Source organism: Nannospalax galili, unplaced genomic scaffold, assembly GCF_000622305.1.
Source record: "Nannospalax galili isolate Female #2095 unplaced genomic scaffold, S.galili_v1.0 scaffold135, whole genome shotgun sequence".
NCBI lineage: Eukaryota > Metazoa > Chordata > Mammalia > Rodentia > Spalacidae > Nannospalax > Nannospalax galili.
The window spans coordinates 6,305,565-6,326,550 of NW_008338998.1; the positions used below are offsets into that span (position 1 = coordinate 6,305,565).

Sequence of the window (20,986 nt, forward strand, 5' to 3'; positions counted from 1 at the left end):
CTGTTGTGATAAAATGCTTCTTCTAATTATATGGTTATTAAATAAATAATTTTTTAAAAATGGGTCTATTAACATTTTAAAAGGGAAAATAAAGGTTGACAAGAGAATTGTTTTGTTATATAAAGAAATCTTAAAATAATTCTTCAATAAGACAAAACATGAAGAATTTTCTTTACAGGCATTTTCAGGTCACTTTGGATTGAGTGGGAAGTTTGAAGCTTTCTATTACTGTAAGCACACTGTATTACACACACATGCCACAGATGCCACAGTGCATATATGAAGGCTAGAGGCCAACTTGTGGGAGTCAGCTCTCTCTTTCTACCATGTAAGTCATAGTGATCAAACTCAGGTCCTCAGGCTTAGCAACAAGGCACCTTTAGCCACTGAGATTACCTGCCAGGAGTGATGATATTCTAAGACATTGCTTATCTCCCTTTGACTATCAGACTTGGAAAAATGAACACCAGTGATTTAGAATTTCCCCAGGAATCCCATGCACCCTGGGGTTAGAGGAAGAAAAAGGCTGAAGCCTGGTGCCAGCCAGGGAGGGAGCATGTCTCCAGGAAGAAATTTCACAATGGTCTAACAGCTTTGCAGACCCCTTTGCAGGATAGACTGGATGGGTCAGTGATGGGAATGACCATACTTTGACCAGAATGGCTTAGCTATGTCCTCTATTTATAAAACTCATACTAGGACCCAAAGATGAGTCTAGGGGTTCACTGGACCTCTTTGTTCCTCTTTCCAATGTGGCCACATTGAATACATCTTTCTCTGTTTTTTATTATTACATGTCTTTCTGATTGGCATTTTGGGGACAGGTGGCCAAGCCTAGGTTGTTGGGGCTGCCAGGGTCAAGGCACCTTAACAATTCCTGTAACATTACCTCTTCTGGTACTTAAATTTGTAAACATCAGGACTGAGATGGTTCAGCCGGTAAGGTAGAAGGACCTGAGTTCACATTCCCAGCATCCACATAAAAAGCTGAGAACAGTATATATACCTGAAATCCCAGAGCTAGGGAGGCTCAGACAAGCCTAATTTAATCGGCAAGCTCCCCAATCACTGAGATACCCTGGCTCAAAATAACACGGAGAGCAATTGAGAAAGACACCAGAAGTCTACCTTTGGCCTCCACATATACATGCATTATACATACACACATACCCCTAATTTTATTTTTCAAGATTACACCGGTGAACCATGTTCTGGTTTCACTATCCTAGATAAATCGGTTAAATATTATGTGGCTAATCACTTCCCATTTTACAACCTCAGCTGTGATTATAAAGCCAGGATTTCTTCCACATGCTTGGTACAATTCTTTGAACATGGAGGTGCCTTGGGCAGCACTCCTTTTGAGTACTGTCCTCCTGAGTCTTTCAAGCCAGGGGTTCAACTGGGAACCTGACAGAAATTTCATTTCAGCTGCTGGTCCTCTAACAAATGACTTGGTACTTAATCTGAGCCATTCTTTAGGAAACCAGGGATCTGATTTGGCATCTGAGAGCAATGACATTTATGTCTGCCAGCAGCCATTGCCCTCTTTCCTGCCACAGTACTTCAGCAGTCTTCATGCCAGTGAGGTTTCCCATTACAAAGTATTTCTGTCGTGGGCACAACTTCTCCCAACAGGAAGCTCTGGGAATCCAGACCAGGAAGCAGTGAGGTGCTACGTGCAACTCCTGCAGGCCCTGAAGGCCGCCCAGCTTCAGCCCATGGTGGTCCTGCACCACCAGATCCTACCTGCCAGCACTGCCCAGAGAGATTGGGCCTTCACTGACCTCTTTGCCGACTACGCTGAATTCGCCTTTCAGTCCTTCGGAGACCTCATTGACATCTGGTTCACCTTCAGTGACTTGGAGAACGTGATCATGGATCTTCCCCCCCAGGAATCAAAAGCATTCCGTCTTCAGACCCTTGGCGATGCCCACAGGAAAGCCTTTGACATTTACCATAGAAAATATGCTTCTCAGGGTGAGTATATGTTAACCTGATATCCAACTTCAAGCAGCCTGTACCACTCCCTTCTCCTTACCTCCTTCAGCTGGACCTAATGTTTCCTCACACCTGTTCCCTTCCAGGAGACCCTTCAGATCTATGCATTACTGAGATCAGTAAATCAGTAGTGTAAAGGTGTCCCAAGAGGGACACATAAAATTACATAATGGCCAGCATTTTCTCTGAAGCTTTTTGTCTTTTCTGAGACAGGGTCTCCCTATAGCCCCAGCTGTCCTGGATCTCACTATGTAGACCAGGCTGGCCTTGAACTCACAGAGATCTGCCAGCCTCTGCTTCCTGAGTGCTGGGATTAAATGTATGTGCCAAAACACCCAGCTCCAAAACTTTTTTTAAAAATAGGGTCTCAGGTAGGCAGAAGATGACCTTAAATTCTTGATCCTTTTGCTTTCACCTCCCAAGTGCTGAGGTGACCAGCATGTGCCACCATACCCAGTTTTCTGTAGTTCTAGAGATCAAACCCAGGGCTTATGCATGCTAAGCAAGCACTCTTAACAACTAAGCCACACCCCCAGCTCCTGAAAAATACCTTTGAAACCCCCTGGACAGTACTGTCTGTCTCTGTCTTTCCCTTCCCAGAGATCACTGTTTCCATCATTCTCCCAAGGATTCATGATTGCCTTTGCTTCTCCCTCAGCCTCCATTTTCTTATGAAAACAAGCTTATGCCTTGGAGTTGGCGTTTGTATTCCATCAGAGAGGCAAATACAAGATATATAATATGCTGAGGGATAATTAGAAGATTAATTTGTGAATGTGTGGTGCTGAGGATTAAGCCCAGGGCCTTGTACATACTAAGCAAGTGCTCTCCCACTGAGCTATGGCCCCATCTCATATTAATTTTCCCTTTTACAAATTATGTTGCAATGACCATTCCTGTGTATGTGACTATGTCCACCTTCTGCTAAATTCCTTTTGATAGGGTCTTCAAATTGAAATTAAACAGATGTGGTGATGCATCTGCTGCTCTTCCAGAGGACCTGAGTTCAATTCTTAACTCACTTTAGGAAGCATTCTACCATCTGTAACTCCAGCACTAGGGGATCTGATGCCCTCTTCTGGCCTCTGAGTGCACTTTTACACACATAGCAGATACACAGGCACATACACATTTGCATGAAGCAGATGTAGGTGGATTTCTATGAGTTCGAGATCTTCTACACAGTGAGTTCCACGCTAGTTAGGGATACATAGTGAGACCCTATCTCAAAAAAAATTTAAGTAAATAAATAAATAAGTCTTTTAAAAAACTGAGCAAGAGCCAACCACAGTGATACATGCCTTTGATCCTAAAATTCAGGAGACAGACAGGTGGCTCTCTGTGAGATCGAGGCCAGCCTGGTCACATAGTGAGTTCCAGGCCAGCTGGAGGTACAGGGAAATCCTACCTCAAAAAATTTAAGTGAAATAAAATTAAAATAAATAGCAAAAAAGGATGCAGATAAAAGTGCTTGCCTTGCAAAACCAACAGCCTGAGTTTAATCCATGGTACTCTCAGGGGAAGGAGAGAACTGACTGTAGACTGTTGTCCTCTGACCTGCACAAGCATTCACCAGCATCAATACACCCCTCTCTCACATACACACAAATAATAATAATAATAATATAATAAATTAATAAAAAAATTAATGAAAAATACTTTTTAAAAAATATTTTATTATTTTTATTTTATGTGTACGAGTGTATTGCCTGCATGTATATCAGTGCACCTGTATCGTGCAATAACACGGACGTCAGAAGAGGGCTTCAGATTCCCCTGGAACTGGAGTTAAGGACAGTTCATAGCCTCCATGTAGGTGCTGGGAATTGAACCCGGGTCCATTGCAAGAGCAGTCAGTGCTCTTAACCGCTGAGCATCTCCAGCCCTGAAAAATACTTTAAAATTTTATTATTTTTAATTTATGTGTGTGAGTATTATGCCTGCATGTATGTAAGTGCACTCGTGTTGTACAATGCCCAAGGAGGACAGAAGAGGCTGTCAGAACCCCTGGAACTGGAGTTACAGACGGTTGTTAGCTGCCATGTGGGTGTTGGGAATTGAACCCAGCTCTTCTCCAAGAACAGTCAGTGTTCTTAACCACTGAATCATCTCTCCAGCCTCATGAAAAATACTTTTAAAGTGAGCATATGGCTGGGGTGTAGCTCAGTTGGTAGAGTACTTGTTCCGTATACAAGAGGCACTGGGTTCCATCCTCACCACTGCATAAACCAGCACGGTAACATATGCCTATAATCCCAACACTGCAGCAGTGGATCAGAAGTTCAAGGCCCTGACTCAAAAATTAGTTAATTAATTAAAATAACACAAATAAGATGGGCATGGTGGTACATACCTTTAATTCCATCACTCAGGAAGCAGAGGCAGAGGCAGGCTGATCCCTGTGATATTGAGGCCAACCCCATCTACATATATAGCCAGTTCCAGACCACCTAGGACAAGAAGACTCTGTTTCAAAACAAAACCCAAAAATCAAAAACAAAAAGCAACAACAACAACAAAAAATAACATAAGTAGGATGAGCAATAAAGGCTGAGGATAGAGTTCAGGCGGGAGAGTGCTTATCTATCTACATGGAGCTCTGGGTTCCATTCCCAGCACTGTGTGCGCCACCTGTAACCCCAGCACTCAGGAGGTGAGACAGGAAGAATGAAAGTTCAAGATCGCTCAAGGCTAGCCTGGGCTACATGAGACATGGTCTCAAAGAGGGAGGGAGGGAGGGAGGGAGGGAAGGAAGGAAGGAAGGAAAAAGAACCCCTAACAGCAATAGAAAGCAAGAGCTGGACATGGTGGCACATGTCTGTAATTTCAGCACTTGGGATATTAAGGCAAGAGGATTGTGATTTTAAGGCCAGCCTGGGTTACATAGCAAGTTCCAGGCCAGCCTGGGTTATACAGTGAGGCCTTGTCTCAACCTCCACCCCCCACCCCCATAAAGGGGCTAAGGACTCAAGTAGACACTCTCCAAAGAAGATATCCAAATGGCCAAAAGCACAAGAAGCATCAGTAACCATTAGAGAGCCTATTAGGTTGGAGGGGGGGAGAGAGAGAGAGGGAGAGAGAGAGGGAGAGAGAGAGAGAGAGAGAGAGAGAGAGAGAGAGAGAGAGAGAGAGAGAGAGAGAGAGAGAGAGAGAGAGAGAGAGAGAGAGAGAGAGAGAGAGAGAGAGAGAGAGAGAGAGAGAGAGAGAGAGAGAGAGAGAGAGAGAGAGAGAGAGAGAGAGAGAGAGAGAGAGAGAGAGAGAGAGAGAGAGAGAGAGAGAGAGAGAGAGAGAGAGAGAGAGAGAGAGAGAGAGAGAGAGAGAGAGAGAGAGAGAGAGAGAGAGAGAGAGAGAGAGAGAGAGAGAGAGAGAGAGAGAGAGAGAGAGAGAGAGAGAGAGAGAGAGAGAGAGAGAGAGAGAGAGAGAGAGAGAGAGAGAGAGGGAGAGAGAGAGGAAGAGAGAGGGAGAGAGGGAGAGAGAGAGGGAGAGAGGGAGAGAGAAAGAGAGGGGGAGAGAGAGGGACAGAGAGGAAGAGAGAGGGGGAGAGAGAGAGGGAGAGAGAGGGAGAGAGAGGGGGAGAGAGAGAGGGAGAGAGAGGGAGAGAGGGAGAAAGAGGGAAAGAGAGGGGGAGAGAGAGAGGGAGAGAGAGAGGGAGAGAGGGAGAGAGAGAGAGAGAATATATTAACATTGAGGAGGATGTGAAGGAATTGCAGTGCTGTGCATTACCGAAGAGTGTAAATGGAATACACTGTGGAAGAAGAGCGAGCGCTCCTCTGGCAGGAAGCACAGATGCACACCCAGGCCCAGGACGCACTCCAAGCTAACACTGGGGACCCCCACCCCACTGCCCACAATGGTGACTTGAAGAATTGCCGCTGGCAGCCCAGTATTAAGTTGTCCATTTGGAAGGTGAAACACAGACTGGGAACATACACTCCCATCCCTGTGTGCTGATGCAATGATGATCAGCTGAGGTGTAGAAATCTGAAGGTGATAACATGGCCCCATTGGGTCACTCGCTGACTAACTAGAAACAGGGTTATCTTATCAGAATGAGGACTACCTTGCACAGAATTCCCTACTCAGAACTTTTCACATTTCCTCTGTGCTTAGCAGAATAAGTACTGGGGTCAGGGGTGCAGCTCAGTGGTAGAGTACTTACAGTTTGTGTAAGGCCCTGGGGTCAATCCCCAGCACCACCACAAAGAAGAGCATCACTGTTGTGATGGGTGGTAGCTGGGAGTATCTTCCTCCTACATGAATCCCAGAGAGACATATATAATCCTATAGTTCAAGTTGCAAACTGGTGGTATCAATTTTTGTATGTTTCCAAGTCACAGGTTGAGCACCTTCTTATTGTGGATCCAATCCTAAATCAGATGCTTGAAAGGATTAAAGTAGTATTTAAGTTTTGTGTTTGTGCATTCATGAGTGTGTAGGTACGTGTGTACAGGTGCATGTGTATGCACATGTATGTGATAACCAGAGGGAAATTTTTGGTATTATTCCTTAAAACACTATTTTCCTTTTTTTTTTTTTTTTTTTGGTCTTTTTTTGAGACAGGGTCTCCCTGTAGCCCCAGCTGTCCTAGAATTCACTATGTAGACCAGGCTGGCCTTGAACTCAGAGAGATCTGCCTGCCTCTGCCTCCTGAGTACTGGGATTAAAGGCATGTGTCACCATGCCCGGCTTATTTTCCTTTTTGAAAAATTCTCATTTTGGGGACTTGAAGATGGCTTAGCAGTTATAAGTAGTGGCTGCTTTTGGAAAAGATCCAAGTTCTGTTCCTAGCATGCACATGGAGGCTAACAACTATCCTTAACTATAGTTCCAGGTGATCCGATGCCCCCTCTGACCCAGTGGATTTGCACGTGGTACAATTAGATACATGCAAAAAAAAAAACCCCACTTTTATACATTAAATAGATTGATTAATTAATTAATTAATAATTAAATTCTTGTTTTAGGGACTGGAGAAATGGCTCAGTAGTTAAGAGCAGGAACTGTTGATCCAGAGGACCAGAGTTTGGTTCCCAGCAACCACATCGGGCAGCTTATAACACCAGAAACTTTAGTTTAAGGGGGATCAAATGCCTCACATGCACATAGCCACACAACACACACACATATACACATAACTAAAATAAAAATGCTGGGCGTGGTGACTCACACCTTTAATCCCAGCACTTGGGAGGCAGAGGCAGGTGGATCTTTGTGAGTTAGTTCAAGGCCAGCCTGGTCTACATAGTGAGTTCCAGGACAGCTGGGGCTACAAGGAGACCCTGTCTCAAAAAAGACAATAAATAAATAAATAAATAAATAAATAAATAAATAAATAAATAAAGACATGGTAATACATGCCTTTAATCCCAGCACTTGGGAGGCAGAGGTAGGAGGATCTCTGTGAGATCAAGGCCAACCTGGTCTACATATTGAGTTTCAGGCCAGCTGAGGTCACAGGGAGACCCCATCACAAAATAAATAAATAGATAATTCTTTTTTTTTTTTTTTTTGGTCTTTTTGAGACCATGCCTGGCCTAGATAATTCTTACTTTATTATTCTCTGTCTCTGTCTCTGTCTCTGTCTCTCTCTCTCTCTTCTTTCTGTCTCTCTCTCTCACTCTGTTTATGTGCAGACAGATGGATACCATAGTGCATGTGTGGAGGTCAGAGGACTTTTCTCTCCTTTCACCTTGGGTTCTAAGATTGAACTTGGCACCTCAGGCTTGCATGATAAGTGCTTTTACCCACTGAGCCATCTCACCAGCCTAACAACTCATTTTTTGAGGTAGAGTCTCTTGTTGGCCTGGAAATCACCAACTAGGCCAATCTATCTCTGCCTCCTCTGTGCTGGGATTACCATCACATGCTGCCACCCCAGCTTTTTGGCGTGGATTCAGGTGACTGAACTCAAGTCCTCTTGCTTGTGTGGCAAGCACTTCACCAACTGAGCCATTTCCCCAGCTCTAGAATTTAAGATTTTCTTCTCAAGGAACATACACAATGTATGGGATGGATTTGTGTGCCAGTTAGACAGCAAGGCAGCACAACTGAAAAATCCCGGCCTTCTCCACTGCAGTGTTTCTCAGAGCAGTCTGAGGACCACAGCATCAGAATCACACAGAAAGCTTGTGTTAAGGGGCATGTTCCCAGCTGGGGATATAGCTCAGCCTGTAGAATGTCAAGCCTTCAAGACTCCCTAGGTTGGCTCCCCAGCACTATATAAACCAGGCATGGTGGTGCTGTAATGCCAACACTCAGTGGTTCAGAAGTTCAAGGTCATCCTTGGCTCCCTGGGGAGTTTAAAGCCAGCCTGAGCTACATAACACTTCCCCCAAAAGATACATGTTCCTGGACCTACCCATCTATTGACTCCTGACTCCAAATCTGAGGGTGGGGCCTAGACATTGGTTTTTTAAAAGTCTTCTGCAGGTGGTTCTGATACACACTAAAGTTTGAGAACCATCTCAGTCTACCTGGTATCAAAGCAGCACACATTCGTATCCCCTTGTTGCCCTCTCAGTGCACAGTAGAGGCAATAAAGGTAAAGAAAGGGCAGTTTTCTGAAAGTGCCCCACCTTTGTGGTTTGTTTTGCTTTGCTTTCTAGGCAGGGTGTCTAGCCTAGGTTGGCCAGGGATATGACTGAGATGTATCAGGGTGACCTTGAACTTCTGATCCTTCTGCCCTCACCTCTCAAATGCTGGGATTATAGGCATGTGTCCCACTTGGTTTATGCTGGACTGGGTAGCAAGCCCTGAGCTTTGTTCATGTTAGGCTAGCCCTCTATGCAGAGCATCTCAGCCCAGAGCACCCTACCTTTAAATAGAATTCGGAAAGAGGTTTTCTTACATCACCTTAGTATAATGCTTTCTATCTGACTCTCCCAAGTGCCCTGAGTGTCAGTGCTGGTTCACACAAAATAGTCTCTTTTTAAAAAAATATTATTTTTATTTTATGTGTATGTGTGTATTGCCTGTGCCCACAGAGGACAGAAGAGGCTGTCAGATCCCCTGGAACTGGAGTTACAGACAGTTGTTAGCTGCTAGGTGGGTGCTGGGATTCAAACCTGGGTCTTCTGCAAGAACAACCAGTGTTCTTAACTGCTGAGCCATCTCTCCAGCCCACAAAATAGTCTCTTAAAATAACATTGTAGCCAGGTGAGGTGGGGCACACCTTTAATCCCAGCACTCAGGAGGCAGAGGCAGGCAGATCTCTGTGAGAACCAGGCCAGTCTGGCTTACATAGGGAGTTCTAGGCCAAATGAGGCTAGAGGGAGACATTGTGGCAAAAACAAACCAACAACAAACAAACCAAACAGAACAAAAAGGACATTGTGCTGTTTTTTAGCCACTTTGTTTTCTACAATGTTTCAATTAGGAAGAGTCAGGTCATGGAGTGATTACTTCAGAAAATGAAGGGCTTTGGTGGTCAGAGCCTCTGACCTCTGTCCTTGCTCACCCACTGTTCATTCCTCTGGTTTCAGGAGGAAAGCTCTCTGTGGTCCTGAAGGCTGAAGACATCTCTGAGCTCCTGCTAGACCCAGCCTCATCTGTACTTGCCAAGGTGACAACAGCAGAAAGACGGGCATCTCTGATGTCTAGGGAAAGCTGTGATTTCTTTAGTGTGTTTTTAAATATCTTTTAAAGTTTTATTTCTTTATAATGTGTGTGAGTGTTTTGCCTGCCTGTATGTAAGTGTACCATGTGCTGTAGTGTCTCAGTGGCCAGAAGAGGGCATCAGATCCCCTGGAACAGAAGTTACAGAGGGTTTTTAGCTGCCATGTGGAAGCTGGGAACTAAACTGGAGTCCTCAGCAAGAGTAGCCCATGCTCTTAACCACTGAGCCATCTCTCCAGGCCCAGATTTATTTTATTTTTAATTATGTGTATTTGTATGTGTCTATGTGTGGGTATATGCACATGAGTGTCAGTGTCCACAGAGGCCAGAGGTATGGGATCCCCCTGGAGCTGGAGGTCCAGGAGATTTTGAGCTACCTGATGGAGCTGCTGGAAACAACTCCAGTCCTCTGCAAGAGCAGTATGTACTCAACTTCAGAACCAGCTCTCCAGCCCTGTATTTATTTATTTTGAGACAAGATCTCTGTAAGAAAAGATGATGCTGCTCAGTGGTATGGGGCGTGCAGGGATCTCAGGGCACCAGCTACTAGCGTGGCGCGGGTCCCCTGCGCTCACCCTGGAGCGGCAGCGGGTCTGGTCTCGCACCGCGTCACTGTCCGCCGCTGGGGTGCTGAGGGTCTCGCGCACTGCGTTGTTGGCTTCTCTCCACGGTGGCGAAGCTCTCTGCTTCTCCGCTGTGGATCCCTCTGCTACCGGGGCTGGCCCGGTAGAGTGCCGCCCTAATTTCACCCGTGTACTCTCTCTCTAGATTCAGGACCCGTCAGCTGCCGGGTCACGAGGAGAGGTGCGCAGGGCTAAAGCTAGGTGTCCGTGAGTCGGCTTACTAAGAGACAGCTCTCTCGGGAAGGCTGGATCGTAGGCAATGAGACACAGGACTCAGCTCAGTCCGTGTTACAGCTCTTTATTAAGTGACTCTGCTTGGCTCCAAGTCTCAGTGCTCCAGCTCGAGTTCTAGCTCCAGCTTCAGTTATTGAGGGGAAACCAGGAAACTTTATACCGTGGGGGTAGTGGTAAAAGGCTTTAGCTGGTAGGTACTTTGTGGGATGCCCTTATTTACTTATGGAAGTGGGCTCCTGCCATGCTGCCAGACTGCCTGAAAATCACACAGGAAAGCATGGCATTTCCAGAGCCAGAAGCCATGTTTCTGTGGTGGCTACTTCAAAAGACGAGTCAGGAAGATGCCAGGAAGGCACTCTGCTGAAAAAGGAGTCTCTGCATTTGAATCCGAGCCCGTGCGCTTTCCCGACATGGAGAAACTGCTACTTTACACAGCAAGAGTCCCCAACACAGTGGCAGTAGGGACAGGTTTATTTCAGAATAAACTTGAGAAGGGCTCGCATCAGAGAAGGTGAGAAAGGGAACTTCTCTCACAGGCTAGTTTTTATCAGGGCTGGGAGAAGGTTGGTCAGGGGCTGAGGTCCAGTTTGACCAGGTGGTGTTAACAGTCAGCCTAGTATTTGTGGTAGACTGGTGTGTATAGTGTTGACTTCAGGAAACTAACTTTGGGAAATTGAAACTGGTAGTCACAGGAGGGGGTTGCTGTTCAGGCTGTAATATAGTCACCGGAAAGGGCTATTTAGGTTGGAATGGGGTGCCTCTGAGATAATATGGCTGTGCTCGTGTTCTCTCAGTATAATAATAATAATTATTATTAATATTAGTAGTAGTAGTATTTTTGAGACAGGATTTCCTTGTAGCTCCGGCTGCCTTGGAATTCACTATGCAGACCAGGCTGGCCTCAAACTCAAGAGATCTGCCTCCCAAATTCTGGGACTAAAGGCGTATGCCATCATGCCTGGCTAAGAATCATTATTTAGACCCAACTGGCCTTGCACTCACAGAGATCCACCTGCCTCTGCCTTCTAAATACTGGGATTAACAGTGTGTACCACCCTGCTCAGTTAAATTGTGATTTTAATTAAAGACAAATAGGGGTGTTCAGATAGGGCCCATGTAGCCCAGGCTAGCCTAGAACTCAGTATATAGCCAAGGATAACCTTGAACTCCTGAGCCTTTTTCACCACCTCCTGCCTCCTAGGATTACAAACCTGTTCCACATGCCTAGTTTATGAAATATGTGATAGAACGCAGAGCTTTGTACATGCTAGGCAAGCATTCTACCAACCAAGCTACAAGCACAGCCTAGGTTTGACATTTTTATGAATTTCTCTTTCAAACAGTATACGATCACAGAATTCATAGGTAACCTGAAAATACAATCCTACAGTGTGTTAGCATCAGCATTCATTATGTTTCTTCTAGGCTCCATTAAGAAACCGGAGTATGAGCCAGGAGTGGTGGTACATGCCTTTAATCCCAGCACTTAGGAGGCAGAGGCAGAGGCAGATGGATCTCTGTGAATTCCAGGTCAGCCTGGTTTTCATAGCAAGTTCTAGGCCAGCTGGGGCTTCAGGGAGACCCTATCTCAAAAAAAAAAAAAAAAAGAGGAGAGCCAGGCATTATGGCACACCTCTTTAATCTCAGTATTTGGGAGGCAGAGGCAGGAGGATCTCTGTGAGTTTAAAGCCACCCTGATCTACACTGTAAGTTCTAAGCCAGCCAGAGCTACAGACCCTGTCTCTCAAAATAAAGAAAGAAAATACATAGTCCAAAATAGCTTACCAGAGAAGAGACCAGTTTATAAAAGCACACACTAGGGTGAAAGAGCTTTAAAATACTTTTATTTTTTCTGAAACAACTCACTGTGTATCCTGGCTAACCTGAAACTCAGAGACTATCCTGCCTCTATATCCCAAGTGGTGTACTTAAAGGTGTGCACTACACACTTGGCTTGAAAATACTCTTCAAGGGGCTGGAGAGATGGCTCAGCGGTTAAGAACACTGACTGTTCTTGCAGAAGACCCAGGTTTGAATCCCAGCACCCACATGGGCAGCTAACAACTGTCCATAACTCCAGTTCCAGGGAATCTGACAGCCTCTTCTGACATCCGCGGCATTGCACAACACAGGTGTGCTTACCTACATGCAGGCAATACATGCATACACATAAAATAAAAATAATAAATAAAACATATTTTAGGAGCTAGAGAGATGGGTCAGCGGGTAAGATCACTGACTGATCTTGCAGAGGACCCAGGTTCAATTCCCAGCACCCCACATGGTGGCTACAAACCGTCCTTAACTCCAGTTCCAGGGGAATCCAAAGCTGTCTTCTGACCTCCGCAGCATTGCATGACACAGGTGCACTCACATACATGCAGGCAATACACTCATACACATAAAATAAAAATAAAATATTTTTTAAAAATATGTATTTTTAAAAATGCATTTCCTAAATTGCATTCTCTTTTTTTTTTTTGTCTTTTTGAGCTAGGGTCTCCCTGTAGCTCCAGCTGCCCTGTAACTCACTGAGTAGACCAGGCTGGCCTCAAACGCACAAGAGATCCACTTGCTGGGACTACAGGTGTGCGCCACCACACCTGGCTTCTTTATATATTTAAACCTATAACTGAAACCTTTTTTTGTTGTTGTAAAACAGGATCTCCTTATGCAGCTCAGGCTGGCCTTGAACTCCTGCCTCCATCTCTTGAGTTCTGAGATTTATAGGCATGCTATAAATCTATGTTTTGTTTTGAGGCAGGGTCTTGATAACTAGCCCAAGCTGGCCTCAAATTTGGTCAATCCTCTTGCCTCAGCCTCCCAAGTGTTCTCTACCATACCCAGGTAGTTACTGTAATTTATTTATTTTTATTTATTTAGTCATTCATTCATTCATTCATTCTGTTTTTGAGACAGGGTCCCAGGAATCTCAAGCTGGCCTCAAATTCACTATGATCTTGAACTCCTGATTTTCATTCCCTGCCCTCACACTGAGTGCTGGGGTTAGAAGCATGGACCACTATGCCTGCCTTGTATGGTGCTGGGGATGTGAATGCCGGGCAAAGGATGTGGCTCTACCAAGTGAGTCACATTCCCAGCTAAGATTTCTGCCCTTCCTGCTTTCCTCATGGTTCTGCCAGTCCAAACTAATGGTTAAGATTCCCAGTGGGGAAAGAGCACCTTCAGTAGAGAGAGGGAACAGTGGTGTGAGCTTCCTGTTAGAGGTTGCTCTAGTGCCCATTCACTAGAAGGACAATTTTGCTGGAAGATTTGAGGCAGGCAGGACAGGAAGGATATCCGTGGATGGCTGGTATCATGAAACAGAATAGGAAGCCAGCATAGTATACACACATGCAAACAGGAAGTTGAGTCCAGAGGTGGAAAGATAGACATGAGCTATGCAGGCCCACTGGAAGGCCCTGAGGGTTTTCACTTACCAGGGTAGGGGCATCCCAGAGGGAACTCGTGCTCTGTCATTGATTTACCCTGAAGATTTGCATAGTATGCATAGGGCAGAAGGATCAGTTCAAAGGCATGTGCCAAGCATTTTTCTGATCAGCCTTTGACCTCCTGATAGCAATTATTTTTCTGTAAATTAGTTTACATCTGTGTCCAATCACTCAGAGTCATTTTTTTTTTAAATCCAGAGCCTTATCACGGTTTGGGTTTTAAGTTCCTGAGCTGGTAAACATGAAATCTGGTCCCTGACAGTGCAGTTGCCAGAGAACGTCACAGTGTTGCCACCATACCTGGCATCACCACAGAGCCACAGAATGATATCACACACTGCCCACAGCCAAAGCAGGACAAAGCTCTTTACTGTTCAAATGGGTTTTTATGATATTTCTTTATTTTTATCTTTTACGTATGAGAGTTTTGCCTGTACATATAACATGTGTGTACCTTCGGAGGCCAGATATAGCATCATGTCCCCTGGAGTTACAGATGGTTGTGAGCTGCCACACAGTTGTGGGTGCTGGGAACTGAACCTGGATCCTCTGTAAGAGCAGTAAACACTTGGGGCTGGAAAGATAGCTCAGTGCTTTAGAGCACTGGTTGCTCTTGCTAGTGGACCTAGGTTCGATTCCCAGCACCCACATGGTGTCTGTAACTCTAGTTCCAGCCTCTTCTGACCTCCTTGGTCATTGCACAACACAGTTGCACTTACACTCATGCAGGCAATACACTCATACACATAAAATAAAATAAAAATTTTATTTGGGTTTTCTGCAAGAGCAGTCAGTGCTCTTAACCTCTGAGCCATCTCTCCAGCCCATATTTTTTTCTTTTAAACATTATAGTTAATATGGGGTTGGAGAGATGGCTCAGGGGTTAAGAGAACCTAGGTTTTGTACCTAACAACCACATGTTGGCTGACAACTCTCCCTAACTCCAGTTCCAGGAGATCTGATGCTCTCTTTTGGCATCTATGAGCACTGCATGCACATGGTGCACTTTACATACATGTCAGCAAAACACTCATATACATAAAATAATAAAAATAATTTTTTTTAAATTATAGTTAATAGGGCTGGGGGCATGTCTTAGTTGGTCAAGTGTTTGGCTAGCATGCAAGAACCCCTGGGTTATCTACCCAGGTACTATACAAACCTGGCATGGTGGTACATGCTGTGATCCTGGCACTTGGGAGGTAGAGGCAGGAGGGCTTGGTGTTCAAGATCATCCTAAACTACACAGTAACTTCAAAGCCAGTCTGGGCCTCATGAGACCCTGTTCTTCCTACCAAAAGAGAAAGAAAAAAGGAGAGAGAGAGAGAGAGAAAGACATCAAGCTTCGTTAGAATAGTCCTCAGCCTTTTAAAGGTGGCCCAAGTTCTCAGGTGGTCTAATACCACTAAGGTTTGTGCCCGGCTGGTGTAGGCTTTTCTTATTAATTCTTCTTATAGTTACTGCTTCTGTGGGTCTTACTTACCTTAATTGTGAATCTCCCTCCCCATGGACCTGGCAGGTGAAGTCCATGACTATGTACCCTACAGAACTGACAACAGGGACTAGCAGAGAATGTGGGTGGGAGACTTCAGTAGCATTGTCCAATGTGGAGTGAGCCTGTGGAGTCTAGTGAATGACAGGTAAATTGAGTCAAATTGGGAGGAAAGCACCAGGACACAGACAAGAACTCCAGCAGGATAGAGTTTATTGGAAGGGAAAATGCAAAGGACAGTCCCCAGTTTGGGATGGAGGAGCTGTCAGTTTACAGGCTGTTGTCTGGGGGCTTTTACAGGGGGATTTGGAGGATGCGGAAGGCAGGAAGATATTTTAAAACAAGTTAGGCAGGAGAGAGAGAGCAAGCCCAGGGCTTATCAGGCAAGAACAGCCTCTGTCAAACTGCCCCCTTTGGTCAGCCAGGATGTGGGTCATGGGATAAGAGGTCTGTCTATACATTGTGAAACTTATCAGAGGGAAGTAGCTTGTACTGAGACAGCTCCTACATCAGTGGATCTGGGGTGCAGGAGCCTGCTTATCTTCTAAGATTATCAAAGGGGAAGCAGGTTGTGCTGAAACAGCTCTTGCAGCAATTGGGTTTCAGGTCAAAGGTGTAGATGGTCTGTTTTTCTTGTCTGCATATGTTGGGGTGATCATTAACTCAGTTCCTGTATTTTCAAAGGACCTGCAAAACCATGAGGCCCTGTTGCATTGGGGAGGGGGTTGCTATAGATCCAAACCCTAACAGTGAACACTGGTGATATCTTGATGGGAAAGCAGTGGGGAACCAGCAGTTCACCTGGCTCTCAGCAGGTGCTGACATCCACCAAGGCTGGGCCTGGAAGTAGCTGATCTGTGGGAGAAAGATGGCAGATTGCCTCATTGGAGCTCCTGAGACCCAGCAAGGAACAGCCACCAGGGAGTGGATGCAGCCAATGTGTGACTCACACTGTGTTCCCACACTTAGACTCTAATCTGCAGTTCTTCAAGCACAAGCAAGCCAAAGACAGTGCAGGGTCTTTTCTTTTTTTTCTTTCAATTCAATTCAATTCAATTTAATTTATTATATATGAGTGTATGGCCTGCATATATGTAAGTATACCCATGTTGTGCAGTGCTCGCAGAGGTCAGAAGAGGGTGTTAGATCTCCTAATACTGGAGTTAGGGACGGTTATTAGCTGCCATGTGGGTGCCGGGATTCAAACCCCAGTCTTCTGCAAGAACAGCCAATGCTCTTAACTGCTGAGCCATCTCACCAGCCAGCCAGGAGTGGTGGCGCATGTCTTTAATCCCAGCACTCAGGAGGCAGAGGCAGGTGGATATCTGTGAGTTCAAGGCCAGCCTGGTCTCCATAGTGAATCCAGGCCATCTGGGGCTACAGGGAGACCCTGTCTCAAAAAGACCCCCCCCAAAATTTATTTTTTATTTTTATGTGAGTATATTGCCTGTATGTGTGTAAGTGTATCCGTGTCCTGTAATGCCCATGGGGGTCAGAAAAGGGTGTCAGATTCCCCTGGAACTGGAGTTACAAACTGTTGTTAGCTGCCATGTGGATGCTGGGATTTGAACCCAGGTCCTCTGCAAGAGCAGCCAGTGCTCTTAATCGCTGAGCCATCTCTCCAGCTCCCTCTTTTTCTTTTTTAAAATGATTTTTTACCTTTTAATATGTAATTGCATGTGGTGTGGGTGTTCTCCCTTGTATGAGTGTGGAGCCCAGAGAGCCACATTGGTGTCTTCCTCTATCATTCTCTACCCTGTTTTTTGTTGTTGTTCCTGTTAAAGCCCTTTACAATTTTTTTTTTAATTTAAGCTGATATGTCTGTCTTTCTGTGTGTGTACAGGTGTTCAAGGAGGGTAGAAGAGGGCATTGGACTTCCCGGAGCTGGAGTTATTTAGGCAGTTGTGAGCCAGCTGACTGCTGGGAATTGCTGAGCCATCTCTACAGCTCTTTTTTTTTTTTTTTTTTTTTTTTTTTTTTTTTTTTTGGTCTTTTTGAGACAGGGTCTCCCTGTAGCCCCAGCTGTCCTGGAACTGGCTATGTAGACCAGGCTGGCCTTGAACTCACAGAGATCCGCCTGCCTCTGCATCTTTTTTGCTGGGATTAAAGGTGTGTGCCACCATGCTTGGCTCAATTGTTTTTTTTGAAACAAAATCCCTTACTAAACCTAGAACTCCCCAATTCATCGAACTGACTGGCCAGTCAGCTCCCAGAATCCTCCTGTCTGCCCCCCAAAATTTATGCTTGAGTTTCCTTGGGTACTGAAGATCCAAACTCAGTTTCCCATGATTGATTGCATGGGTAGGCCCTTTACTGACTGAGCCATTTCATTGCTCTCCCTTTTCTCTCTCCTTCTCTCTTTGTCTCTCTTTCCCTTTCTCCCTCCCTTACTCTTGCTCTCACTCTCTCTGTTTGTTGAGACACGGTCTTCTTGTAGCCCCAGCTGGCCTGGGACTCTCTATGTAGACCATGCTGGCCTTGAGCTCACAGAAATTCCCCTGTCTCTGCCTTGGGAGTGCTGGGAGTAAGGGCATGTAACACCACGCCTGGCCTTTCTTCCCTCTTTTTTTGAGATGGGATTTCATGTTCAAGCTACCTCGTCAGCAAAACTGGGGTCCATGGTCAGAGTGTAGGTGGTCAAGACTATGAGGGTTCTGCTCTCACCTAGTAGAACTGGGCAAGCCAGGGATGACTGCAGTGGACTTCACACTATGGCCTGAAATTAACCCAAACTCCAGACCAAGGAGGGTTCTCAAACAGCACAAAGGCCTCCAGGAGTATGGTGCTTGGGGGTTCCCTCCCTCTGAGCTCCTCTACTTGGTGGCACCCCCCACCCTGACTCAGGCATACCCATTTACACACTCATTCAGTCACACACACGTGTGCTTTCTGTGTACCCTGCTCTTGCTGGAGCACTAGGTGATGCACTCACCCCCACCCCCCACACATTCCCAGCTTTCTTGTGGAGAATCCCACTTTATAGTGCTTGGTTTAGTCATGGGGAGAAACATGACAGCCTTCTGAGCAGGAATTTCTCTTGAAATTGCTTGTTCTCTAATGACAGTGTTTCCTTACTTCTAGGACTCAGTTGATTTCCTCTCTCTTGATTTGTCTTATGAATGCCAAAGTGTGGCAAGTCTACCACAGAAGCTAAATGAATTGCAGGTAATTTGAGCTCTTTTCCATCTTGATGGTGATGGTGAATGGTGAAGGTTCTTGAGGGTTTATTAGACATTTGATGCTTTGACTAATGCATGGACTGAGCCTCCTCCAGCACCCAGACTCCCTGAGCTGCAGCTGTGGGGATTTCCACATGAAGAGAACGTCAGGATATGGGCTGGGGATGGGGCTCAGTTGGTAGAGTGCTTGCCTAGCATGCACGAAGTCCTGGGTTTGATCCTGTGCTTGTCTTAGCACTCCAGAAGATCAAGAGTTCAAGACCATTCTCAGCTTGTATCTTAGCCTGGGATACATGATGCCCTGTCTGAGAGAGAGAGAGAGAGAGAGAGAGAGAGAGAGAGAGAGAGAGAGAGAAAGAGAGAGAGAGAGAGAAGAGACATCCACAAACAGGTGTGTGAGAGGGTGTGTGTGTGAAAGGGTGTCTGCCTGGCTCCTTTCTAAGTAGTTGCTAACAGTATCTCTTAGTAACTCTATCTGTGGATAAAGTTAGAGTGTGAGGAAACCACCAAACCCTCACCACCAAGAAAACTGATTTAAAGTCAAGTCAAACATGTCAGCCTGAAGATAATTTCCCTTCCTGTCAAAGTGATTAGGAAAAAAAAAAAAAGGAAAGATAATCATATGTGATGAACCCTTCATAACGACAGTACCTTTGACTTGAAAAAAAATGGTTTACATATGTATGTGTCTGTGTGAGTGTATGCGCCTGTCTGCACTTGGAAGCCAGAAAGGGGCACTGGATCCCTCAGAGCTGGAGTTACAGTGTTTGTGGAACATATGGCTTGTTGTGTAGGTGCTGTGATCTGAACTCCAGTCCTCATGATTGTGCAGTCACTGCAGCTCCTTTTTGGACTTTTTTTTTTTTTTATCTTTTTTTGAGACAGAGTCCCCCTGTAGCCCCAGCTGTCCTGGAACTCTCACTATGTAGACAAGGCTGGCCTTGAACTCACAGAGATCTGCCTGCCTCTGCCTTCGAGTGCTGGGATTAAAGGCGTGTGCCACCACGCCGGGCTGCTTTTTGACTTTTTATTATGAAAAGAAACAAATCCAGAAGTAGAGAGAAAAGTATAGGATCCCATATGAAGCTGTGACCAGCTTGTTCAACTGTAAACTTCTCCCTGCAAAACTGAATTTTTTTTTTTTTTTGAGACAGAATCTCAAACTCACTATGTAGCTGCTGAGGGTGACCTAAAACTCTGGATCCTCCTATCTCTACCTCCTAAGTGCTGGGATTATAGGTGTGTACCAATACACATGGTTTATGCAGTACTAACGATGGAACATAGGACCTCATGCATGCTAGGCAAGCTCTCTACCAACTGAAGTACATTCCTAGCCCCACAAACCAGAGTATTTTTTGAACAAACCATGGACTCCCGTGAACCTGGTGATAGTGGCACCTTGCTTAAGCTTCTTGGGTAGCACAGGCTCCTGCCAAGAGCAGACCACCTTGCTCTTGACCCTATTGTAGCTCCTGGCTTATGAGGTGCCCCTCTTAAAGTGAAGCGGTATAAGTGTCACAGTGCTGGGAAAGGGAAGGTGGCCAATGGTCATTTTGTAGTGTAGACCTTTCTCCCTCAGAGTCTAAGTCAGCTTTTCTATGTGACTGTGGTGGCTAGAGGTCATTTGCAAAGGTGAATGCCTGGCTTCCTTCCTGTCCCCTTTACTAAAGACAGCTTCTGATCACTTACTGATCTTTATCTTTTCCAGAACATTGAACCTAAAGTAAAAGTTTTCATCTTCACCTTAAAGCTTCAGGACTGTCCCTCCACAGGGGAGAGCCCCTCCTCCTTGCTCTTCAGCCTTCTCGAAGGTGAGTGGACAACACATGCGAGGTTTTGAGTAACATTTGGTGCCCTAGCTTGTTAGGTAGCAATATTGAAATCTGGAGTTCCAGTGGGGGAGGCGCCTAGGAAGATGGCTAGACTGAAAGGCTCTGAGTGAGTCTAAGGTCCCCTGCCTTCCCTAATAGCAAGCCCCAACTGTCCCAAGGCAGTATAAGGTTCTGTACAGATGCCTAGGATGCCTGCTACAGACAGGAAGAACTTCAGTTCTCAGATGGGAGATTTTGGCATGGAAAAGCAGCTTTGTTTTCCCTTGTTCCATGTCACATGACCTCAGCTTACCTGGCTTCCTGATGGGACACCAAGATGCTGTACCTGCTGTTTAAGGACTCACTGTGTAGTCCAAGCTGGCCTCAATCTCCAGGAAATACTCCTGCCTCCACCTCCCATGTGCTGCAATTACAAACATGTATCACTGTATGTATGTATGTTTGCAATTACAAACATGTATCACATGTATCTGAGTAACAGCCTAATCTTTTCAATGTTTCTTAATTCACATCTGTGTGTGTGTGTGTGTGTGTGTGTGTGTGTGTGTGTGTGTGT

General features: G+C 45.5%; 1 protein-coding gene across 1 annotated transcript in view; it reads left to right on the forward strand.

Moving 5' to 3' along the window:
* Positions 1-1,334: 1,334 nt before the first annotated feature.
* Positions 1,335-20,986, forward strand: part of Lct (lactase) — a 50,940-nt gene continuing 31,288 nt past the window's right edge. Inside the window, exons 1-4 of the mRNA XM_008833659.2 lie at positions 1,335-1,980; positions 9,483-9,562; positions 18,498-18,581; positions 20,307-20,409. Of these exons, the coding sequence (XP_008831881.1) occupies positions 1,335-1,980; positions 9,483-9,562; positions 18,498-18,581; positions 20,307-20,409 (913 nt within the window). The remainder of the gene's footprint in view (positions 1,981-9,482; positions 9,563-18,497; positions 18,582-20,306; positions 20,410-20,986) is intronic.